General features: G+C 39.3%; 1 protein-coding gene across 1 annotated transcript in view; it reads left to right on the forward strand.

Annotated features, from left to right (window-relative positions):
- Window positions 1–25,784, forward strand: part of BABAM2 (BRISC and BRCA1 A complex member 2) — a 394,365-nt gene that overhangs the window by 107,374 nt on the left and 261,207 nt on the right. The window contains 1 exon segment of the mRNA XM_027624135.2: window positions 12,546–12,740. Within this exon segment, the coding sequence (XP_027479936.2) occupies window positions 12,546–12,740 (195 nt within the window).

A 25,784-nucleotide genomic window follows, 5' to 3' on the forward strand; every position in this document is an offset into this window, starting at 1 on the left:
TGAAAGCTTCTACTACCCCATATATTATATTTTGTGGATATCTTTTCATTTAGTTGGTGTTACTTTGCATTGCTTTTTTTCTTATAGCTGCTTATGGCTGGACTAACAGAAATAGCTTGGGGTAGCCTCCTTTTTAGCTGATGTTTCCCCTCATCATTTACACACAAATTGTGTTACTAAGCTACAGGTGACTTTAAGACCACTGGCCAGGAAGGCCAAGACTGGGGTTTTGACTAAGAGGAGGAGGATCTGTCAAGTCCACAAGTCGAATTCAGTCCAAGGAGCTCAGCTAAGGTCAGGAGAAGCAGTTGTATAATAAAAATCATTGTAGCCCAGAGGCCAAGTCTAGCTAGGGAAATCGTCTAGGGCAGGGGTCAGAGACCAGGTGCCAGAGCCTGCAGGTGTTTCTCTAGTTAAAAATCACTTGGTTGAAGCTCTTTGTTCTGTCTTGTTCCATGCTGCCCATTCCTATGGGTCTCCTTGTGATTACCTAGTTGGAAAGAAATGAGAATTTACCCTGAGGTCTGGTCCTCGCTGAGGCAGGCAAAGAATTACTGTTTTGATTCAGTAGAATGGGTAGGACTCCTCTTAAGATGTTGTGACTCACCTATGGCTAAAAAACACTTAGTGCCACAAAGGGTCACTAAGCTTGAGTGATCTTTCACTGTGCTGTAAATAATTCGCTCCAAGCTCAAAATCTATGGGTAGAAGTTGGGATTTGTAACCCTCTAAGTTTAAAAGACTCCTGAAGACATTTTCTAATGAAAAACGAAACCCTAACGAAGTGTTTGCTTTAACTAAATGATTGCAGTTAATTTCTTGTAAAGAAACACAGAAGCACACATTAACTTAAAATAAGCTCACACTGTTGTTTCTTGTAGTACAGCCAGGAAAACCAGTAGCAAGCTGTCTCCTTCAAAATCACATCCCTGGATGATATTCGAGCAACCTGGACAATTTAAATACATCCCCAGGAAAAACAATTTGAATTAAGTTAGAAATTATATCTGCCAATTTTCTTTCTGCTATTGCAGTGTTGCCTTTTATTCTTAGAATCTGAGTAGCAAAGATCGAAAAGGTGTGTGGCATTAGTGACTCAGATAAATAGCAATATTCATTTTAGTCACACAACAAATTTGGGCCTCAAAGGGTTTTTCTGTTTTTTGAGTTTTTTTTTTTTTTTTGGTAATTAATGGGGTCTTGGTGAGCTGGATGTGTGCTCAGCTTAAAGGAATTTAAAATTTATGGTCTTTAAAACACTTTATTGGCCACACAAAAGGATTTTTAATGCTTAGGACTTATTAATTAAATTTTAGCCTACACTGGCATTTTTTACAAAATTGAAGTTCATATTACTTATTCGTACTTTTCGGATGAACAGGAGGTATAAAACTTGAGCATTTTGGCCCCAAACAGATTTGATTTTATATTGAAAATATAGCACTTTAAAGTTGTGTGGATATAGACAATATCTTATAGAGGAGCTAGAATGGATTTAGTTATTATTCAAGTCCGCATCCTCCAAAGTGCTTCTATTCAGTGATGTTGGTGTTCCCCGTCTTAGTCCTTCTATCCATGTCATACTTTAAGTGGTTATACCATTGAGAGAAGAAAGGCTAGTAAAGGTTCTGTGGAGGGTACTCTCCCTTCTTTTCAACCCCGTTGCGTCTGAGGGGTTTCCAAGATAGAAAGGAATCTGCTCTGCTCTCTTCTTCTTCATAAACAAGAAAGGCTGGACAAAGGGATGTGGCTTGAGATTCCTTCCCTCCCTGCTCCCTCCAGCCCTTGTGTCCTATCATCTATCTACCCCCAGTTCCAAAGAAAGAAACAGAACTTAGAAATGCTCCGGCTGACCTTCAAATAGGGACCTATTTGAAATGGCAGTTCAACATGATGTGGGGCTGCACGCTGGTCACCTTTTAAGGAGAACTGAAAGGTAATGTTACAGTAACTTCTGATGGGCAAGAAGGGATACTACAATTTTTTTTTAAAGATTTTATTTATTTGAGAGAGAGAATGAGAGCAAGAGAGCATGAGAAGGGGGAGGGTCAGAGGGAGAAGCAGACTCCCCTGCAGAGCAGGGAGCCCAATGCGGGACTCGATCCCGGAACTCTAAAATCATGACCTGAGCCGAAGGCAGTCGCTCAACCCAACTGAGCCACCCAGGTGCCCCGGGATACCGCAATTTTTTAAATTTTCTAAATGGAACCAAAGGTATAGTTTTAGCTGTTTTTGTACATTCTAGATTAAAAGCATGTTTACCTTATGGAAGAAACTAAATAAGCAAAGTAAACCAGTTCCAATGATTCTGACACCCTAGCACAAAATTGGGATGATAGAAAAATTCTTGTGTGATGCACCAGTGGGTCATCCCTCTGTAGATATTTGAAAATTCCCCACATCCCCTCTGTTAATTGGAAGCTTTGCTTATCTAGCAGCTGTGGGTGAGGCTGCCTATTGAATGGCATCTCAAAAAGTTCAGATTTAAGATCCCTTGTTTTGCCTTTTTTCTATTACAAGTCTGTCAGTTCTATCACTGGGAAAATCATGTGGGAAAGTGGTCTTTCAGCTACTAAGGTTAATTGTGGATTTTGTTCAGGACATTACCTTTGTCCTTCTCAAGGATAGGTAATTGTCGTGTTCTGTACTGACATATAATCTGGGTCACTTTACCATTAGTAGCCAGGAGACTTTATTGATTGTAAGCCACGGAATGGACTGCTGTATTTTATCCTTCAGGTCAATACAAAGTCCTTTTAGAAAGATCCTAGGTCACAAAAAGTTAACAACAACAACCACAACAAAAATCAGGGAAGTTAGTTTTTGGTTGGGAGGCAGGTCAGAACCTTGGAGAGCTCTAAGAGTAAGCTGGGGGAGAAATCAGTCAGAAGCTTCCATGGCTGGCCCAAATAGACTAGATTTTTTGAGAAGATGCCAATTCCATTTTGCTTATTGTCAAGATATGTATGATTTAAGGTGACAAATCTCTTTCACTCTAAGCATGAGCTGTGTACTTGGGGACTAATTGGTGACTTGGGGCTAAGGTCTTAAACTAGAGAAAATGCATTTCTTCAGCACATCTGCTTGTAGGTCCTCTAGGTCATTTTTGGATTCCTCTTATCAGGGCTTCTGGTACCAAGATGAAGATGGTCACAAACAGGAAGGGCAGAGGAGCGTAAGATTTCACTGAAGTGTTCACTATGTATTAGACAAGACCCATTTTTCCAGTAGAATTTTTTTCCCGATGACATCTTAGGTAAAAGTTCAATAAAACCAAAGCCAAAGCTAAACCAAACCAAATAAAAAACAGAATGGCAGAGGTGTTCTGGTGAAAGCAGGATTTAAGAGGTCTGGAGTGCCTTCTACCCAGATTACACTTGGCTCCCTCAGTAGCCATTGAACACAGGCAGCAAATCACCACATTTCACCAGAGTACGTTCAATTTATTTGTCAGACACAGTTCCCAAGTAGGTGTGAAGATTTAATCTAACTCCTTCTAGGAATACCTTTATAAGCCCATATTGATTCCAGAAATGGCCTTATATTGGTTGTCTCCTTACCTATACATTTCGATGTCAGAGATTTGTATCTTTCCAATTAGCTTCTGTGCTTCCCAGAACCCAGTGAGCTTTCAAAGACGGTAATTAACAACTTCAAACATCATGGCAACAATCTCAGATCTCAAACTCACTAGGCCCTGCTTATAAGGATGAAGATAATTATTAGAGTATTTGAAAATAAAGCCCCTGAGGATTACAAAATGACCCTATTTAATTTTTTTGCCTTACCAATATTTATTTCTGTGACTATCCTACACACTTTAGTGGAACAGAATGCAACTGTGGTGGACTCTCCCTTCCCACGCATGCCATTTTTTCTTAACAGTTGAATTTTCTCAAAAATAAAATCCCAACACATTAACCACAAGTTAACAATAAGGGATATGATCAGGAGTGTTGTCTTTTTTGTTAGCTGCATGACTGTAAATGTGTGGAGGGTAGTTATATGGAAGTGGGAGTAGACTTGCTCTGAGAAGTCCCAAAGTTAGCTTGTCTTAACTCAGCTTCCCTGTCACCTACCCTTACATTTCATGTTATGTTAACTGTACTTTAAGGAGTTGCTGTATTTTAAGAAAGTATAAAAAAAAGTTTAAAATAATTTCATTTAAATTATTTTAGGTGATATGTTAGAGGAGTTATAACGTACAGTGTGGATATTCATTTTTGATAATGCTTGGTCCTCTTACAAATAGGTCAGTTAGCAAATTCATTTTTATCTTTTATATTTCCTAGTTGAAGTGACATTTAAAAAATTCATGCTGTCCAGTTACAGTTCTGTTAGAAATGTAAAATGTCATCGGTCATTTCCTAAGACTTCCATTCAGAGAAATGTAACACAAAGGAGTTTTGGTTGAGAGAAGCATAATAAATTCCTACAACTGTTGCCATTACATGATAGCATATTGCAGTAGCTTTCTGGAAATGTTCTTTGAGGTTTGGAATTTAAGAAACAGTTCAAGGTTCCTTAAAGCATATTTATTTAGGGTTAAGTGATGCAAGATTTGTTCTCCAAAAGGCTATGGAACTGGGTAACTCTGAGTTGATAAAAAGAGACAATTGAAGTCTGACCTTATAAAATATATAAATGGGAAGTGGAATTTCTTAAACTTTGAGATTGAAACACAGTTTGGAATGAAATACTTGAAGTATGCTATTCTATTTTTAAAAATTTATAGTTTTCCATTATGAAAGTACATTCGTGTGTTATGTATGTGCACATATATACATACATATGTATAACAATACAATTAGAAAATGTGGAAAATCTAGAACATTAGGAAGAAGGAAAAGAGAACGCTCCTAAATAGCTCCTAGCTATAGAAATCAGTTGTTAACATTTCTTCTAGTAATTTTTTAATGTATATATGTTTTTTGGTGTAGGAACTTAGGAAGGGATGGGGATAATCAAAGTTAAGGTCATAATGTATATGCAGTTTTATATTTGTCTTCATATAATATTTTGCCAGTATTTAATAGTATTTTCTATGCTATTGCCCAGTGTTTGTAAACATACTGGCTGCTTATTATTCCTTTGAGTGACCATAACAGTTTTTTAACTATTTCTTATTATTGGGCATTTAGGTTATTTGCAATTTTATGTTATTTTAAATGACTGTACATTTTTTGTCTATGGTGCTTCCCCCCCTTATTTTTGCTTTTTTCTTAGATTCTCAAATAGGACTTCTAAGAGGTTTTGAGAATGAACATTTTTGTGATTCTTGAAAAAAATATATAAACTGCTTGTATCAATTTTCACTCTCATGTGTAAAAGTGTCCATTAAATTGCATCCTTCCCAGCATTAGCTATTTGCTTGAAAAGTGAGGAGCTGGCTAGATCATGAGTCCCATGAGAGCAAGAGACAATTTGTGGGGCCCAGGCCCTATCTTGGAGTAAAAGTCAGGCTACTGAGTTCAAATTAACACCCGGTTCAAGGGAGGCTGGTCGAACCACGGGAGCCAGGGTATGTAGCTTCAAAGAGTGGGGGAGAAGGTGCAGAGTGAGCAAAGCTAGAGGTGATCTAGGAATACCCAAGAAGAGTCAGACGTTGGCACCTTACACAGTCCTAGCGTAGCTCTTTCTGGGTGATAAGAGTAGTCTTGGGGAATGGGGGATCTAATATAAGTTGTGAGGGAGACTTTTGTTCTTGATGCTCTTTTATGCTGTTGGAAAAATGCTGTTTCTTTTACCATGTATATATTATTTCCTCCACAAAAAGTTCGTTTACGAAAAAGAAGAAACCAGAGAAATTAATTTCTTTATTAGTAAGGTTGCATGCTTTTCATGTACTGTTAATCCGTTTTGATTTCTATTTTATCTGAATGCCAGACAGTGCAAAATTTTGTTGTATGAAGTGTCAAATAATTCCTTTTATTAATGGAAAATTTTTGTTACAAGATTTGTTTTTGTTAAAGAAAATTTTTTCCCCTTAGATTTCTTTTCCCTCCATTATTAGGCAGTGATGGGTCCCAGGGCTCATTTGCTAATTTGCTTATTTTCCTCCTTTATTTCCCCAAAGATATGAACTTAGTACATTGTTTCCCGATTCTCTCCTGGATTGATGTCCTTGTGTGTGTCTACATTTGCCTCAGTATGGCTCAGAAGCCATATTTTTAGCAAGTGAGCTGTGAATTGGGGGTGAGCTAGGCCTCTGAAAACAGTATTCCTCACTATGTTTCTGACATACAGAAGCTGACACGGAGCTGAGGATTGGTTGGGTGCGTTCAAGGTTATGGGGCCATTGATTTGGGAGTATACATGTGTGGTGGAGCATGTTGATGAGAGAGAAATGTGGGAAGGGTGATGGTCCCAGGAACAGGCAGCTTCGGCAGCGGAGCCGATGTAGGGGGTCCTGAATTAATGCCGGGTGTGAGATGCGTCCTGTCCTGGCTGTAGAGAGGCAGATGCCAGTCGTTTGGCTAGAAACTGATACTTCAGTGAGCTGAAGAGAGGGGTGGCAGATTTATAGTCTATACTGTCACTTATCCACACTTGAATATCAACAGAGCTCTTCACCCGCTCTAGTTAACCAGTCTTTAGAACGCACTGACGTGACACCTCCCTGAACTGCTTCATCAGTGTTTAGTGAGGGTGAGGAAAGTTTCATGGCAGTAGTTAACTCTTCTGCTTTTGTTTAGTCACTTTTATTGGGTTTTATCACTTGCTTCTAATGTGTGTTTCGTTCCTCATTTTTGAAATCTTTTTTTTAAGATTTTATTTATTTGTCAGAGAGAGAGGGGGAGGGAGGGAGAGCTCACAAGCAGGGGGAGCAGCAGGCAGAGGGAGAAGCAGGCTCCCTGCCGAGCAGGGAGCCCGACGCGGGGCTCAATCCCAGAACTCTGGGATCATGACCTGAGCCAAAAGCAGACGCTTAACCGACTGAGCCACCTACGCGCCCCATGAAATCTCTTTTCTGTTCTCTTTTCTTTAGTAGTATGTGTCCTATGCTTACTCTTTGTGGCCATCCTCATTTCAGATTTCTTCTTTAATGCATGACCAAAAAATAAGTAGAATAGAACTTAGTATAGTATATATATATATATACTATAGTATATATATAGTATATATATATACACACATATATATGTGTATATATATACACACACACAATACATATATACACACATATATTATTTATATACATATTAGTAATATGGGGAAATACTTATTTTTCTCTTTTTTCTAAAGAGCCTTCTTAATTTATACCTTGAGCTACACACACACACACACATACACACACAGCGCCCCCCCCCACCCCCGGTTCCCACTCTGTCCTGGCTTGCACAGTTCCCTGAAGAAACTTTGGACATTGTCTCTACCCAGGAGAGTGGAAAGCTCCAACATCTGCCTTGTTAGACCATTTTAAAAATATGTCCTAGTCTTAGGATGTGATCATAATCTTGTAATATCTTCTTTGTTCTCCCCTTCTAAACAAAGTGGCTCAAACCACAAATTACGTAAGTGAAAGTGGTCATGTAGCAATAGTGGGGGGATTTTTATTTTGTTGAGCCTGTCTGTACCCCTGATGGGGATGCTTTTGGCTAAGTCATTTCCCAGTGAAGTATGTGCTGAATGGCTAAAGAGGTCAAATGTATTTCCATGTACTGAGAGATTGTATTTCAATGGAAAGGGACTTGTTGGCATATCTTTACATATTTAACAATTAGGTTGAATTACTTGAAATGAATTCAAATTGGTAAGAGATGTTTGCCAAATTTATATATATATATATATATACATATATATATATATATAGTTTTATTGAGGGATATAGGCTGGTAACTTGCCAAACAGCTAAAGAGAAATGATAGAATTAAAAAAGTACAAGTTGAGGCAACTAAACTTTTTTCTTTTTGTCCTAGAACAGGGACTCAACTACTTGATGAAGAAATGAAAGATTGTATATTTTTCCTATTAATGTTTAGTGATGATCTCTGAAGGAAATGCAAAACAAGTTACATAATGATCATTTTAAGTTCTGTACTGTGTTTTATATCCTTTTTTTTTTAAGATTTTATTTATTTATTTCAGAGAGAGAGAAATCAAGAGAGACCAAGCATGGGGAGGGGCAGAGGGAGTGAGAAAAGCAGACTCCCCCGCCCCCCCAGCAGGGAGCCCAACGTGGGGCGGGGCTCGATCCCAGGACCCTGGGATCATGACCTGAGCTGAAGGCAGACGCTCAAAAGACTGAGTCACTCAGGCGCCCCCTTGTTGTTATATCCTATTGATACTTTGTGGTCTTGAGTAGCTCAAAAGGAATTTTCAGAATCTTGAGGTCAAGAGGTTTGCCAGTGAGGACTTTTGTACTCTTCTTATCAAATCAGTTCATAGCTAGGGCTGTCTTTCATTCACTGTACGATGCTCAAGAGCTTACTTTTTTCCTCTGTTCATCAAATCTTTATTTGAACATCCCTTAAGACCTATTTCATGATTTCCCCATTGTCATTTGGTGCCTGTAAATCAAACTACTTAGTAGATCAGAATAATTGCTGTCCTTTTAAAGGATGCATTTTTAAAAACCTTTTGTTTGTTTTCTTTTGATAGAAGACTTTTCTGGTGAGATTATTAGTTATGATATTAATGAATGTGATTATGTGGTACTATATAAATGAAATGTGTCAATGTTTGGAAGATCTGCATAACTCTGTGAATCAGTATTTTCTAAATGACCAAATGCATGATGGTACAAAATCATGCACTGAGTAGAAGATATATTTAAAGTGCAGGATAGATGAATGGAATTTAATGTAAGAATATGAAATGCTTCCACATTGCAGCTAACCTTTATTTTTTAAAAAATTTTCTTGAAGATTTTATTTATTTGACAGAGAGAGACACAGTGAGAGAAGGAACACAAGTAGAGAGAGTGGGAGAGGGGGAAGCAGGCTTCCCTGCCAAGCAGGGAGCCCGATGCGGGGCTAGATCCCAGGACTCTGGGATCATGACCTGAGCCGAAGGCAGACGCTCAACAACTGAGCCACCCAGGTGCCCCTGCAGCTAACCTTTAGGAAACTTCCACTTGTTGAGTTTTGGTATAGTATCCAAGAAGAATATATCTAGAATTATTTGACAAGGCTATTAAAATATTCCTCTCTTTTTAAAGTACATATTTGAGTGAGGCTGGATTTTTTTTCATATCCTTCAGCCAAAACAACATATTGCAAAACTGAGCGTAAAAGCAGATATGAGAATTCAGCTCTTTTATTAAGCCAGACATTAAAAAGATTTGCAAGAATGTAAAACAATGCCATGCTCTATTTCTTTTGGAAATCCTAATGATTCCATTAAAAATATTTCTATGTTAATATGTAGTAGGTTTGTTATTTTAAAATGAATTAATAAATATTTTTAAAATCTCTCGGTTTTCATTTTCTATATAGTAAATTTAATCCCTATAATTCATCTACACAGAAGCTTTTTGGTGTTCTCAGTACTTTTTTTTAAAAGAGTGTAAAAGGTATCCAAGACCAAAATGTGTAAGAACCTTTGGTGTAGTGCTTAAGCAGGGACTTGGAGCCAAATTGCTTAAGTTTAAAACTCAACTTGATTGTTTAATAGCTCTGAACAAGATATTGAACTACTTTTTGCCTCATCTATAAAGTGTACTAATATACTCTATAAGGTTGTGATATGGATTAACTTGAATATATGAAAAGTTCTTAGAATTTATATAGCATTTGGCAAGCTGTATAATTATCACCTGTTGAGCATTGGTAGTGTAACGTGTTCTCCTTTACTGATGCTAAATTTCTAGCTTTCTAGAGATTGGGTGTTTTGGGGTATTAACACTGTCAACTCTTATCAGTAGAGTCCTATATCCACAGATACCCTGTATCCACAACCTTTTCTGTAATCCTTTTTCCTCCAAGTCCATGGTTCTCAACCTTTGCTGTGCATTTGAATCACCTAGGAGCTTGAATTTAAAACAAACACCCCAATACCCAGGACCTCGGAGAGGGACCTCAGATTAACCCAATTGAACCAAAATCAGGAGGTGGAGGGTAGGGCCCAAGTATTAGTATTTTTAAAGCTCTCTAGGTGATTCCATTGCAAAGACTGGTAACCACTACTCTGGAGTCTGACTTTCTGCCTGGAGGTTCCGCCTTTCCCTCCATGTTCTCCAATAAATTGGAGCTGATTTCTCTCTCACACCCCTTATACCATTGTGCCTAGAGGTATGTAGGTGTTCTCCTTGCTCTTCAGTGCTGCTACCAAGGAAATTGTCATTCCCTTTTCCCTAAAATTCTCTACATAAATGATTTAATATGCATATAAATGATTCTTCTGAGCCAGGCAAGCTTTTGGTGGTACTCCACACCTTGTCAGTCCCAGTTACAGACCACCTCTGCTCCCTCGGTTGTAACCGTCATGTTCTCTGACCACACCTCCCATCTTTCCAATTCATTCTTTTTAGTAGTTATCTGTTAGTATGTTATCTGTTAGTTATCAAATCCATTAGTCTTTTTATTTAGCCAGTAGCACTGGCCCTGTTACTGCTGGACACCTACTGATTGACCTAATTGGAGGAGCAAACCTCACCCTAATGAGCATTAGCCTACCAGGCTTTTATTACCTTTGTCATTCTTACTCTATTCACTGTCCTTGAATTTACAGCAGCCCTAGTTCAAGGTTATGTATTTTCCCTATTAGTAAGTCTTTCCCCATGTAATAATACCTAATGATCCACCAAACTCAGGACCATTGGTTCTGCCACCCTTTCACAAATTCTCACCTCCCTTAAACTTGCTTGTCTTTTTCCTGGCTTAACGTCCATGGTCCATAATTATAATCATTCTTTTGCAAACCCTCTAAGATCTTTGCCTCTCTTTCTGTTGTGCTTTTCTGGCAAAGTCCCAAGCTTTGTTAAATCCAAATTCCTCTCACTTCGCATTTGCACCCAGGCAATGAAATTTATGCTCATTGGTCTCACTTAAAAACCATCCCTCTAACCTCAGTGGGGCTTTTAGTGCTGTCTGGAATTCCTCCTACATTTCTCCAGTCCATTTATTCTACTAAATGACTCTTCTAAGTGACTATTTCATACTTTCTTCTCCAACTTCCAATATCCTTTCCTTCTTCCTGACTCCCATTTGATGACCTTCCTTCCTGTTTCAAGGAGAAAAGAGAAGCTCTCCGGACCACATGCTCCTGTCACCTCACGGAACAACCTGCCTGCACTTAACACTCATTTACTTGGCTTTTCCTCCCATTCCTATGGATGGACTCTGCGCTCATTTCTAAAGCCAGCCCTTTTGGAGATCCCATCCCTGTCTACCTATTTGCTTTCTTTCCTCCTGCTATTCTGCCTCCCACCCCCACCTTATTCCCCACCCCCTTCTCTACATGGACATTCCAGCAGACGACAAACATCTGAGCAGAACTTTCCCTTGACCCCACACTCCCCACTAGTTGCCAGTTTGAATTGTCTGGCCTAACTATGTGCACTTTCTACGTATCCTTTCTTCAACGCTTGACAGTCACGTTTTACGTTACCAAAGAGCACCAGCTGAGGATGCTATTCATGGGTGTGTCACTGGGCCCAGTGGTCAGCTCTCAGGCTTCCTTAACTCACCTTGTTAACACCATTTCACACAGCTGATCACCTCTTTCTCCTTGAACCACTCCCTTCCCTAGGCTTCCGGGATGCATGCTGTATGGTGCTCAGTAGCATTTATTACCATCTACTGATCTATTTCATTGTTTGTTGTTTATTTTGGCCCACTAAAATGTAAGTTCCTGGAGAGCAAGGGCTTGGCTTATTTTCTTTACTGCCTAGAACGGTGGCTGATGCTTAATAATAGGCATTTGATAGCTATTGTTGAATGAATGAATGTGAGCTTCACAATGACTGTCTGTTGACCAGATCTTACCCCGTTCCCAGCTCCTTTCTTGCTCATAAGCTGTCACGGCCATTTCCTTCCTCTCTCTGAAGCTTGCATTTCCTGATTGATTTTCCCTCTTCTACTCCATTCCTATCATTTCCAGGCCAAACCATCACCGGTGTGCTTATATTTCTGTGGGGCTCCAGTGTTTACAGAGCATTTATTTATATCTGGTATTACAGATGCAGATGGTCTGGGGATCTGGGTTGAATGATATTAGCATATAATGCTGGATTTATGTGCAGATTGACAAAAATTAAAATTATAAAAGAATAAGAAGGAAATTAAGTCTTCTAGGGCTAAAGTGATGGTCTTCTAGGATATCTAGGTTTCTTGTTTTATCACTGCCCTGCTCTACACTTTCCTGTTTCTGTCTCCTCATGATGGAATTCCGCCTTGATTTTCTGCCAGGATTTGTAGAAGGCAGGCAAAGTCACCAAGCTCAAAAGCTGCTTCTAACTTCAGTTCTGCATTTATTGCTAATTAAGAGTAATCTGTTCCTCTTAGATTTTCATAACTCTTTCCCTCTATGTCGCTGTGTTCATGTGATACTGGATTTGTATGAAAATTCCTTTTTAACTGGCCTTTTATTTTTGGCTTCTGCAGAACCTTGCCTCCTGGAATCCTTCAAATCCTGAATGTCTGTTACTTGTGGTGAAGGAGCTCGTGCAGCAATACCACCAGTTCCAATGCAGCCGCCTCCGGGAGAGCTCCCGCCTCATGTTTGAGTACCAGACGTTACTGGAAGAGCCGCAGTACGGAGAGAACATGGAAATTTATGCTGGGAAGAAAAACAACTGGGTAAGGTGATTTTGAGGATGGGAAAAAAAGGCACTTCACATCACTTCTGATGTTCATTTGTAGTAAATCCCAGCCATTTCCTTAGATAAATATGGTTTCAGTTGCCTGTGTACTTTCTCATAATTTAGAGTTTGAAGGGACTTAAACGTTCATCTGGTTCAATATGTTCCTCAAAATGATCACCTGGGGAAGTTTGTAAAATTTGGAGTCTTCTATCCGCATCCCCAGATGTTCACGAGTCAGGGGTGAAACCTTGGGACCTGCCTGTATAATAAGGGTCCCTTAAAGGTTCTTTTTTTTTTAAGATTTTTTTTTAAAGATTTGTTTATTACTTATTTTGAGAGAGTGAGAATGAGAGAGAGAGTGAGAATGAGAGAGAGAGAGTACATGAGAGGGGGGAGGGTCAGAGGGAGAAGCAGACTCCCCGCTGAGCAGGGAGCCCGATGCGGGACTCGATCCTGGGACTCCAGGATCATGACCTGAGCCTAAGGCAGTTGCTTAACGAACTGAGCCACCCAGGCGCCCTCCCTTGGAGGTTCTGAGGCAGGTCACACAGGCCACATATTTGAGACACTGACGAGCGCCCCTTCCTTTTCGGTGTAGAACGTCTCTCTCTCCCAGTCAGATAAGAGAGGTCAGTAACTCTGGAGGTAGCTAGCTTGTCTGGACCCTTTTATAATCTCTTTTTGTAATTTTTTGACTTTGTAGGATCTTACAAACGCAAGTTGGGTCGCATCTCTCCTCTGCCCAGAACTTAAATATACTGTTTCTCACGTGCTAAAGCCAAAGTCCCTCCAGTGGCATAGAAACGCCCTATGTGCTTCCCATCACCACCACCCTCCACCCATCATTGCTTCTCTCACTTCGTCTCTTACTGTCCTGTCTAAAAGTTTCCAGCTCCACCGTACTAGCATCCTTGCTGTGCTGCAGACACACAGGTGTGCTCCTGCCCTAGGGTCTCTGTGTAGCTTCTCCTTGTTTGGCATATTTCCCCTAGATATTCTCATGGCTGCTACCCTTCCTTTTTAGTTTTTACTCACATGTTATATTCTCTGTGATGCCTGTGTTAACACCCCCATTTTTTTTTTTTAAGGAGACTCCATGCTGGCTCCCAGGGTGGTGCTTGAACTCACGACCCTGAAATCAAGACCTCAGCTGAGATCAAGAGTCAGTTGCTTAACCGACTGAGCCACCTAGGTGCCCCAACACCCCCCAATTTTTTTAAACAACTTTTTTGAGGCATAATTTACATACCGTAAACTCACCTGTTTTAAGTGTCCGATTCAGTGATTTTTAATACATTTGCCAAGTTGAGCAGCCATCACCACAGTCCAGTTTGAGAATGGTTCCATCATCCCGATAAGATCGCTCATGCCCATTTATGGTTAATCGTCTTCCTACCTCTATCCCAAGAGAAAGTAGTTGGGAACTACTAAACTACTTTTTCTCTGTATAGGTTTTCTTCATACAAGGGTATTCTTTTGTGGCTGGCTTCTTTCACTTACCATCATATGTTTGCACTTCTTCCATGGTGTAGCATGTGTCACTGCTTGCTTTTTGTGGCTGAATGATTCCATTGTATAGACATACCACATTTTGTTTCTCCATTTACCTATTGATGGATATTTGGGTTGTTTCCACTTTTTGACTCTTACGAATAATGCTACTACAAACATTCATATGCAAGTCTTTGTAACACCCCCCCTTTTTAAAAGATTTTATTTATTTATTTGAGAGAGAACGCGAGCAGCGAGGGGTGGGGGTGGGAAGGGCAGAGGAAGGGGGAGAAGCAGACTCCCCGCTGAGCAGGGAGCCCCACCTGGGGCCCGATCCCAGGACCATGAGATCATGACCTAAACCGAAGAAGGCAGATGCTTAACTGACTGAGCCACCCAGGCACCCTGCATAACACCCCTTTTTTAAAATCGCATCTCGCAACCCCCCACCTTTGCTCTACGTTTATTTGCATCTGTTTTTAACATACGTATAATTAGCATGTTATATTAATATATAGTGCTGCATAAAATAACCATTTCAGAATTTAGTGACTTAAAACAACAACATTTATTATCATAGTTTTTGTTTGTCAGGAATCTGTATAGACCCTCTGCTTCTGGGGCTCTGGTAAGCTGAACTCAAGGTATTGGCCAGGGCTGTAGTCTCCTCAAGGCTTAACTGGAGATGGATCCATTCTAAGTTCATTCATGTGATTGTTGGTACCATTTAGGTCCTTGTGGGCCTTTGGATTGAGGGTCTTAGTTCAGTCCTGGCTTTTTGGCTGTTGGCTGGGGTTGCCCTCAGCTTCTTGGCTCTTCACAGGGCCTCTCCACAGGGCAGCTCATAAGATGGCAGCTGGCTTCACCAGAGCAAGCAAGCAGGAGAGAGAGTGTGTGAGACAGACGTCACAGTCTTTACGATCAAATCTTGGAAGTGGTATCTCATCACATTTACTGTGTTCTGTTTATTAAGTCCAGTCCATACGCAGGGGAGGAATTATATGAGAGGGTGAATACCAGGGACCATTGGGAGCCACTTAGACGCAGCCTACCACACTCATTTATTATGTTTATTGTTTGTGTGTCTCTCCCCACTGGAATGTAAAATTTCAGGAAGGCAGGTATCTCTGCTCTGTTCACTGTTGTATCAGAAACACCTAGAACAGTGCCTGCCACATTGTTTATTTTCTATAAACATTGTTGAATGAATGAATGAATAAACCTGAGTCTCGTTAACCATAGAATAACTTTTAGGTTTCCTTCTCTGTCTTACCTCTTTTAGGTTTCACTTAGTCTTCCTTCTCTTAAGTTAAATATGCCTCTTTCCCTTTTATTCTTCACCTTTTCTTAAAAGACATGTTTCCCAAGGTCTTATACATGATTAATGCCTTTGAATCAGTAGGTTTAAAATTTATTGTTACAAATCATCTTGTTTGTTCAGTTCAAGATTTTTTTTAAACTATTTTGTTTATTGTGGTAAAAGACACATAAAGTTAAATTTACCACCTTCACCATTTCTAAGTATACAGTTCAATAGTGTTGAGTATCTTCACATTGTTGTGCAATACGTCTCTAGAACTTTTTCATCTTGCAGATTTGAAACTCTATGCCTGTTAAGTACCAGTTTCCCTTCCTTCTAGCCCTTGGCAACTACCTTTCTCCTTTCTCTTTCTGTCATTTTGAGTCTTTTAGATTCTTGCAATAAACGGGGTCATGCAGCATTTGTCCTTTTGTGACTGGCTTATTTCATTTAGCATAATGCCTTTGAGGTTCATGCAGGTTGTAGTATGTGATAAATTTCATTCCTTTTTTAAGATTGCATAGTATTCCGTTGTAAGTATATACACATTTTGTTTACCCATTTACACGTTGATGGACATTTGAGTTGCTTCTGCCTCTTGGCTGTTGTGAATAATGCTGCACTGTATAAGGGTGTGCTAATACATCTGCAAGATCCTGCTTTGAATTCTTTTGATTATATCCCCAAGAGTGGGATTGCTGGTTCATATCGCCAGTGCTATTTTTCAGTTTTGAAAAACCTCTTTACTATTTTCCATAATGGCTGCACCATTTTCAGTTTCCACCAACAGTGCAGAGGTTAAGACTTTAAACTACTGATGATTTTGCATCTTGAATCTGTTCGCATGGATAGTAAGGAAGACTGTGTTGAACTTAGTTTATCCTCTTAACCTAGCATTTTTCTTATTAAATAATCATCTTAGTTCTCCTCTCAAAAACAGATGTTAGGTTAATTTGGCACGACTTCTTGGTGAACCTGTGTTGTCTTTAGTGCTGATAGACTCATTTGAAAACAGGAATCACTGTCAAACTAATTGGTCTTTGGTTTTTAGGGTTTTCCTTCCTACCCAATTCACCCTTTGGATATTAAGGCTGATTTTAAATATATCCAGTTTTATGGCACCTTTTCCGAACTAAAAAGTTTTTAAATTGCAGTTGACCCTAGAACAACATGGGGTTAGGGGCACCATCTCCCCACTTCCACCCCTATCATGCAGTCAGAAATCCACGTATAACTTTGGACTTCCCCAGAACTTAACTACTAATAGCCTACTGCTGACCAGAAGCCTCACTGCTAACATAAAAGGTCAATTAACACATATTTTGTATGTTATATGTATTATATACTGTTTTCTTCCAATAAAGTAAGCTAGAGAAAAGAAAATGTTATTTTAGAAAATCTTAAGGAAGAGAAAATACAATAATAGTCCTGTACTGTATTTATTGAAAAAAATCTCTTTGTAAGTGGACCCGTGCCGTTCAAACCTGTGTTGTTCAAAGGTCAATCTTATATTCATTGGCTCAGGTAATACTTGACTTATAGTCCATCTAGATGTTGAAGTTTAAATTCATTTAAAGCAGCTAGACAGTTTAAATTTATAGTGTTTTGAAAACTTTGTATTTAATGTTAATTGATTCTTCATTCTTCACTTAAAAAGCCTACTACTGCTATACTTACCCAGTTTATTTTGATTTACTATTGAATAATTTGTAAGCATTAGGGCAGTGGGTATGGATTCAGGGGAAGTGAAGAAACTGAGAATCCCATAGCAAGGCAGGATGGACGGTTAGAGGTTAAGCTTCCAGCAGAGCAGGCCTAGGGAGGGCCCTAGTAGAAGTGGGAGCTTAGAAGTAAAAAGATAGGCATATGAGTTAGTCACTGGTCAAGGAACAGAATATAAAGGTGTCTTGAGGGATGAAACACATTCAAGCTTGGCAGACTGGTTCAGGAATGCATTGAAGGACACTCTGCTAATGGAATCCATAACTAGACCAAGAATTTGGACAATAAACACAGGATACTGGCAGAAAACAAGGAACTTGATTTTCAGTTTTGAGCCAAGACTTTTCGAATCTAGGACTGTATGAATTTCCTTTTGCTACTGTAAAAAATTACCACAAACTTGGTGGCTTAAAACTACACAAATTTATTTTTGTCATAGTTCTGGAGGTCAGAAATCTGAAATGGGTCTCCTTGGGCAAAAATCAAGGTGTCGGCAAAGCTGTGCTCCATCTGGAGGCTCTAGGGGAGACTGTTTCAAAACGGGTACTTAAGAAATTGGCAGATACGCTCTCAGAGATATCTTTGAGAAACTGTGGAGAAACAGAAAGATCCTGGAAGACTGTAGAAAGTAAAAATGTTGTGGAGATTTTTAAAAGAAATTACACTCAGGTCTTTACATGGTTGATTTGCAAACTTTTTAAAAAAGATTTTATTTATTTATTTGACGGGGGTGGGGGAGAGAGAGCACAAGCAGGGGGAGTGGCAGGCTGAGGGAGAGGGAGAAGCAGGCTCCTTGCTAAACAGAGAGCCCCCTGGATGTGGGGCTCAATCCCAGGACCCTGGGATCACGACCTGAGCCAAGCAGATGCTCAACCAACTGAGCCACTCAGGTGCCCTTTGATTTGCAAACATTTAAATAAGAATGCAGTAGTCAGTTGGAAGGACAGTTGGGTAACCAAGAAACAGTCATGGCAGTTTATTTTACCCTTTTCAGGAAGGTGGATGTCATTGACTTAGATTATCTCATTTTAAATAAAGGATTCTGTCATTCTCTCTTAGTATTCTACTGACTGTATGTTCCTTTCTTGGTTGTTTGAATCTGTGGAAGAGCTACACCTAAAAGATTGGATGTAACTCTTGTCAGCCATCAGGTGTCTTGTAGAACGTCACAGGGCTTTTCTTTTGACCCTATTTTTTTTGTTCACTGTTTTATTAGGACATGGTTTTCAAATTTTCTGATAACATGGAGTGTGAAAAGGTAGTTTTTAAATAGAAGACTAGAGAATCTATTTAAAATTATTTTTATATTTATATGCACTGGAATGCTATAGTAATCCCCCAAGATGCAGTTTGATAGGGCTAAGCCAGTGCAGGACTAATGTCCATTATGGAAAGTCTACTCTGCTAGTTTTGGGTAAAAAAGGGCAACCCCCCCAAAAGAAGGGTAACCTAAAAAAGTTTTGGGTAAAAAGTATACCAGTGACAGCTTTTGCTCTTGAAGGTGTTAAAAATCCAGTTGAGAAGACTCAATGCACATTTGTAAAAAAATGAAATAGCAGTGTTGGATAAATTGTCTCAAGTGGTAGTACAGCCTGTGTAAGAATTTAGTAGAAGACCCAGTCACTGAGGAATGAAGTGACTGTGGAAAGCTGTCCCTGATGAACTGGAACTGGCGGAGGCCACACGGCCTGATAGGTAGAGAAGCGCAGTGGGTAATGGTTGGAGAATAACTTAGGGGCATGACTGCATGGGGAACAAGAACTGTAAGCACATGTATATGACTCATTTACTTATCAATAAATCACATCTATTATCTCTCTCTTCTTTTTAAAAGATTTTATTTATTTAGAGTGTGCACGCTTGCGCGCAGGCGCATGTACGTGCTTGCGAGCGGGGGGAGGGGCAGGAGAGGTAGAGAATCCGCAGGTCGAGTCCCTGCCGAGTGCAGAGGCAGATGTGGGGCTCACAACCCTGAGATCATGATCTGAGCCGAGTGGACTCTCAACCAGCTGAGCCACCCCAGGGCCCCACGTCTATTATCTCTTACTGGAATATTGAAGCATGAAGACTTTTTATATGAAATAAATTGATGTTTATGAATTAAAACATTAATATCCTCTCCTATAAACACCGTGAGATCAATATAATTGTAAAGCCATTTAATTTGGTTCTCCTGATCCGACTAGCCCATCTGACAACTCCTCTCTTGTGATGAATCTAAGACTGTGCATAATTATTTAATACCTTTGGATTACAGAATCCTGTATTCTTTTGAGAGAATGGTGACTGCTTGTCGTCACTGAATATTTCTTTCTGCCGCATATATTTACATTAACTTTCCATTTCTGTTCCAAAAGTGTGAGACTCTTAAGAACCTGAGATGCCTCTTCCTTGTTACTGTCAGCTGGCAAAAGGAAAATTGTAATAGCGATGGAGAAGAGAGAGAGGATTCTGATCTCCTGTCGGCCTTCTGACAAGTCTGCCAACTTGAAATTCAGGGCTGCCTCCATACCGCCTGAGAGACACTCTTCTTTTTTCCCCCCAAACTTCCATCTAGAAGGTTTCAGCAAGTGCACACTTGAAAGTAAACATTTTTAAGAAAACCCGCAAAAACCCTTTGTTCTTTGCCTTTGTCTTTTTATGAAGTCATTTGTCTTATTTGCTTTGCCCATCTCCTTGAATGAGTAGATGTTAGTTTGAACATTGTATTCTTTATCTCTGGTGGTTTTGTAATTTTTAGTAAGCACTGTTCTTTCTTTTTAATCTGGAGAAAACAGATGATACATTGAATTGTAAGCTTGTATGTTCAGAATGAACAATTCTTATGTGCCTGCATGGTCAGAGTTGTTTTTTAAGTATATTTATTTATTTATTTAGAAATCACTATAGATTCACAAGAGGTTTTAAAATAGTACAGAGGTCTTGCATACCCTTCACTCAATTTCCTCCAGTGGTTGCATTTTACATAATGATAGTACAGTGTAGAAACCAAGAAATTGACCTTGGCATGATGCATGTGTATGCCAGTTCACCACATGCATCATTTCCTGTAACTACCACTGTAGTCGAATACAGAATTATTCCATCACCACAAAATCACCTGTTACCTCTGTGAGCAGAGTTAGTTTTAAGATTAGAATGTTAATTTTGATGAATGCCACAATATAAGCTACAGGTATTAAAATCATACTGTTTTTGATACACTATATCAAAATAAGGGTGCATTATCAGTTTTCTCAATGGGTAAAGCCTAAGGTCTCATTTTATGTTATAGCAACTGCCTTGCCAGTGTTTCCTGCATGGGTCTGTTGTATCTGAAGAACGAGGGTTTGTTAATTGTAACAAAGCACAGTAAAGAAGTTGTGATTTTTTTTTTCCTTTGGCTTTTAATTCCCAGAGCTCAAAGTTAATCATACCTAATATTTCGATCAAAGACATTTTTCTTTCCTGCTATGAAATGAATGTTTTGAGATGTTCCACAACCACATGTTTTCACATTTTTTACATATTAAAGAATACCAGTGGGTGATCTGTGAGATAAAACAGTGTTTTGGCAACATATTTTTTCCTTTTCTGGGTATTTTCTTAATAATGACATACACTTATATAATGGAGAATGTGAAGCAATTATCTTTTTTTGTTATTGTAGTTGACCCCAAATCCCAGTAAGATTTTAGGAATCCATGGCTTATCAATTAAGCTCTGGCAGCGTTTAAGAATATTGTGCAGAAAAGAAAGGAACCATTCTATGAGGAGCTCCTCATTTGAGTTAATGACTGAGGCTTCTGCCATCTCATCCTGCTGTGATTTATGTTTCAGGGGAAAGTATATGAGGTTTGTTAAAAAATAAACTGAGGCATATTAAAATTTTTAAGAGTTTATTTGAGCAGACATGGATTCGAAGTGGTTAGGAGCATTCTACTGACAAAAGCTAGGGGGCAGGGGTTTTGTAGAGAAGACAAAGAAGCAAAGCAGGGTACTTAATTGATTGGCTGTAGCTTAAGTAGTTGCATCATTTGGGAAAGCCCAGTTGGCTGTTTGTGATTGATTGTTCTTCTTAATTCGGAGGCATTTATAGGAAATGATTGGTTTAGATTTCAGTTTGCTTAAGTTAGCTACCAAGGCATGAGAACGCCCTCGGTCTGATGGCCTCCTTGTTTGATTACTTTTATAGCAGTATGTGTTAGAGTGTAAAGTCCTTCAGAGCAGAGGCCTGTATACATAGGAAATGTATTGGAGAGAGAGTGATCTGGGAAGTGGGAGCTTCAGATTCTAATTCTGTCGTTAGTTTTGTGTATGTGTGACTATAGGTTTTCCCTGTGTCACTTTCCTGGAGGTAACTCCCCTGTCATCCACCCTTGACACAAACATAAATGAGATCCTGTGTGTGGGAAGCAAACAGAATTAAGCAAACATGGAGTTCTGTAATACAAAGTATTATTATTATCATTAGCCTTCTCTTGTAAATAGTTGAAGTGAATTATGATAGTAGGGGCTCCATAAATTCTAGATTAGTGGTTCCCGGATTATCTCTGAAAGTGCTGTTAATCATAAAGTACCGTATGTGGATTAGTAGAGGTTGATGTCACTAAGATGCAGATAAGGAATGGAAAGCAAGGTGAAAGGGAAAGTTACTTTTGAAGAGGGAGAAAGTGGTGCTTGTCTTTCCAGGAGCAGTTCTGATAGAGTTCTGAGCCGGGGAGAGCAGATTGTAGGGTGTCAGGAATGCAGGTGAAGAAAATGAAGTAAAGACAGTAGGTTTAGACAGTTTTTGGAGGAAGAAGGAAAAACCATATTATCTGGAAATGGCAGTGGGGTCCCATGATCAACCCCCTCCCCCCCACTAACCAGATGACATGTATCCGCCTTCCTGTGAGGAGTGTGCCAGGTTCATGGTATTTGGAAGCTCAAGTAGGTCTTCAGGTATTTGTGACAGTATCTAACTGAATGTGGGGTTTGGTATTGATGGAACAATGTCTAGAACTGTGTGGTCCAGTACAAGAGCTGCTAGCCATACATAGGTGGCCGTTGAGCACTTGCAAGCTGACTCTGAATTGAGGTATATGCAAATGTAAAATGCATACCAGAATTCAAAGAATTCATACAAAAGATGATCTTATTAACAATTTTTATACTGATCACATGTGGAGATGAGAATATTTTGGATATATTGGGATATAGTATTAAAAGCGATTTCACTTGTTTCTCTTACCTTTTTAAATGCAGCTATTAGAAAATATTAAAAATCTTAAATGACACATGTAGGTGTGGCTTACATTTGTGCGTTGTATCATCTTTCCCTTGGAGAGCACTGGTCTAGAATGGTGGGAGAGGAGGGCCAGAATGCTAAGAGAGGGGTCAGCGTATCTGGAGGGTCTGGAAGCATGTGGGCCTTGAGGATGGAGTAGGTGTTCTGGCGATGCCTGTCTGCCTTATGTAGCAGGGGACCCGAGGGTCTTCTCTCATAATCCCTGTTGAATTTACGCCGCTTGGGAGTTAGGCCCTAAAGTCGTTTGACTTGTAGACAGGGATAAACTTGGACTTGCTCCTTTGAGAAGGGTGTAGTGTGGTAGTCAGCTGTGTTACACACACTTCTAGAACTGACATTTGTTTGTTTTTGTTGTTAACCACATGGAACTATTATGAGTTGAACATGATTTAAAATAAATGAACCCATGACAGGGGTTCACATTTTTATTGTTTTCATAATGGATTTGTTATATTGAATTTTGACCCGTATGTCAGTAGGAGTACTTAGTATCTTGCTAGCAGTAGTTTATATCTCAGATTGTGACTGCATTCATAAGAAGTAGTATGTGTGTACCTAAATTAAAGACCTTAAGGGTGAATATGATAGCTTTTTCAGTGTTACTGACATGTAAAAGGAATTTAAAAAATTTTTTTAAATGATAGGGGTACCAGTAGGAAATTCATGTTTCTTTTAGCAGCAGGGTGCATCAAGTGGAAAAGACCCGGTTTTATGGAGGCATATGAAACACAGAGGAAATCCTTTCCACTTCCTTTGCCTGCACCTGCCTTACAGAGCAGCGTCTGAGGAGGGACTGGAATCGTGTCCACCCCCCCACTTCTGTTTGGGAGGCCACGTGTTTGTTCTGAAACCTTGAGGGCCCTGCCCCATTTCCTAGGTGGCCATTTAGATATAGGGAGCACTCTTTACACAGTTTTCTCAGTGTGAAAGGGATCTACGGGGGTCTTCAAAGGACCAGATGCTTTCTTTCTAAGTAGTAAGAGGAAAAAGGTGAAGAATCCTGTATTTGAAGCGTTCTATCAGGAAACCCCTCAGATTATTTTATGGCTTTGGGAGAGTATACACATAACTTAATCCCCCCACTCCTAAAAATGCTTCCTGGTTTTTCATTGAATTTATGGTACCACTAACTCTTTTTAACTGTAAAGAAGTGTGGAGGTAGTGTTGACTAGTTTAGAAGGCACGGAAGCCAAGTAGTTCTTGCCTGGGAATTTGGAGTTAGCACTGAGAAAGTGAGGTTGGTTTCCTTATGAGTAACTGGTGTGTCACACATAAATTTTTTCTCATATAATCTACTCAGAAGAATCAGAAAGTGCTAGGTAGAGAGAAAGTAAGATAAAGCACAAAGGGAGCAGAGATAAGACAAGGAGAAACTGCTGAGGGTATTCAGGTCTTTTGAACTGAGGCTGGGCTGCATTTTTAGTCTTAGATTCCATGAGATACCCCATATCCTTTTAAGAAATTATCTTTCATTTGCTCAGGTGAGTTTGCAATGGAATTCTGCCACCTAAAATGCAGAGTCCTAACTCAATTACTTCCAAAGCATCTGCTGAATATCTGTGTCAGAGCATCACGTCCTAATATTTTGTTCATCTACTCAGAGTCGACTTTAAGCTCCACGAGGAGAGAGACTGTATTTTGTTTGTCTTAAGATCTCCATCACCTAACCTGGCACTCGGCACAGTAGGTGCTCAGTAAATGTTTGTTGAATGAATGAATGAGTGAATGCATGAATTAGGAGCATCTCATTATATACACTTTTAATTTGCAGATTCCTTTTTTAAAAGATTTTATTTCTTTATTTGAGGGAGAGAGAGTGTGAGCAGGGGGAGGGGCAGGGGGAGAGGGGGAGAGAGAATCTGAAACAGACCCCACACTCAACATAGAGCCTGATGCAGGGCTTAACATCATGACCTTGAAATCATGACCTGAGCTGAAATCAGGAGTTGGACGCTCAACTGACTGAGCCGCCCAGGCGCTCCTGCAAATTCCTTTAAAAGATTTTGAGTGGGGGCGCCTGGGTGGCTCAGTCGTTAAGCGTCTGCCTTTGGCTCAGGTCATGGTCCCAGGGTCCTGGGATTGAGCCCCACATCGGACTCCCTGCTCAGCGGGAAGCCTGCTTCTCCCTCTCCCACTCCCTTGCTTGTGTTCCCTCTCTCGCTGTCTCTCTCTGTCAAATAAATAAAATCTTAAAAAAAAAATAAGTTTTTAGTGGGTAATAGATTCATATTGCTGAAAAATCAAAATCTCTTAAAATATATGAAGTGAAAAGTCTCTCTCCTATCTTTGTCCTGTGTCCACCCAAATCAGAGCCACCTTCCTTTTCCTCCTCCACCCCAGGTAAGCACCAGTACAGCTTTTTTGTAGTGTACCTTTTCAGACGTTCTATATGCACATATAAGGAAACATAAATATATATATATAAATATATATATGCTATATATATTTATATATATGCTATATATAGCATATATATAAATATATATATATGCTATATATAGCATATATATATATCAAAAATGATATTCAGTTTAGTTTTAATTTGTATTTTTGTTATGAATGAGGTTAAGCATTTATATATTATATATAAATAAATATATATATACTTATATATATATATGTATATATATATATATTCCCCTCTTTTAATGCAAATGGTAACATATATTATACACCATGTTTGGCATCTTGCTTTTGACCTAACATAGCTTTAGGATTTTTTTTTTCCCCAAATATAGAGAGCTCCTTCATTCTTGTACCTGTCATTTTGCATGTGTTCAAGTATGTCTTATTATCAAGTAAGATATATGACTAGAAGAGGAACTGCTAGATCAAAGATTATGTGTGTTTATAATTTTATCTCTAAAATGCCCTCCATAAGTTCACACTAATAATTTATTAACCCAGCAGCTATGTATGAGAGCGATTATTTCTTCACAGTATTGTCAACGGTGTATTAACATATTTGTAGATTTCTGTCAAGTTCCACTTTGCATAATGGCCTGGTAGCTTCTGGACTGACGCTTCCACCCATAACAATTCTAATCTGGACAGAATATAAAGACCTGTGCCTGAAGATGCTGGATAGTGATTGAAAGCAGTTAGATACTGGATAGAGGTTGATACTTGGAAGAGGGGAAGGCAGAGCTTACAGGACAAAATCAAAACATTGAATATACATGAAAGTAGAGTCCTAGAAGGAGAGGAGAGGAGAAAAAGAGGGAGCAGGGAAATAGTTGATGAAATAATGCCTAGAT

The sequence above is a fragment of the Zalophus californianus genome, chromosome 8, assembly GCF_009762305.2.
Source record: "Zalophus californianus isolate mZalCal1 chromosome 8, mZalCal1.pri.v2, whole genome shotgun sequence".
In the NCBI taxonomy this organism is placed as follows: domain Eukaryota; kingdom Metazoa; phylum Chordata; class Mammalia; order Carnivora; family Otariidae; genus Zalophus; species Zalophus californianus.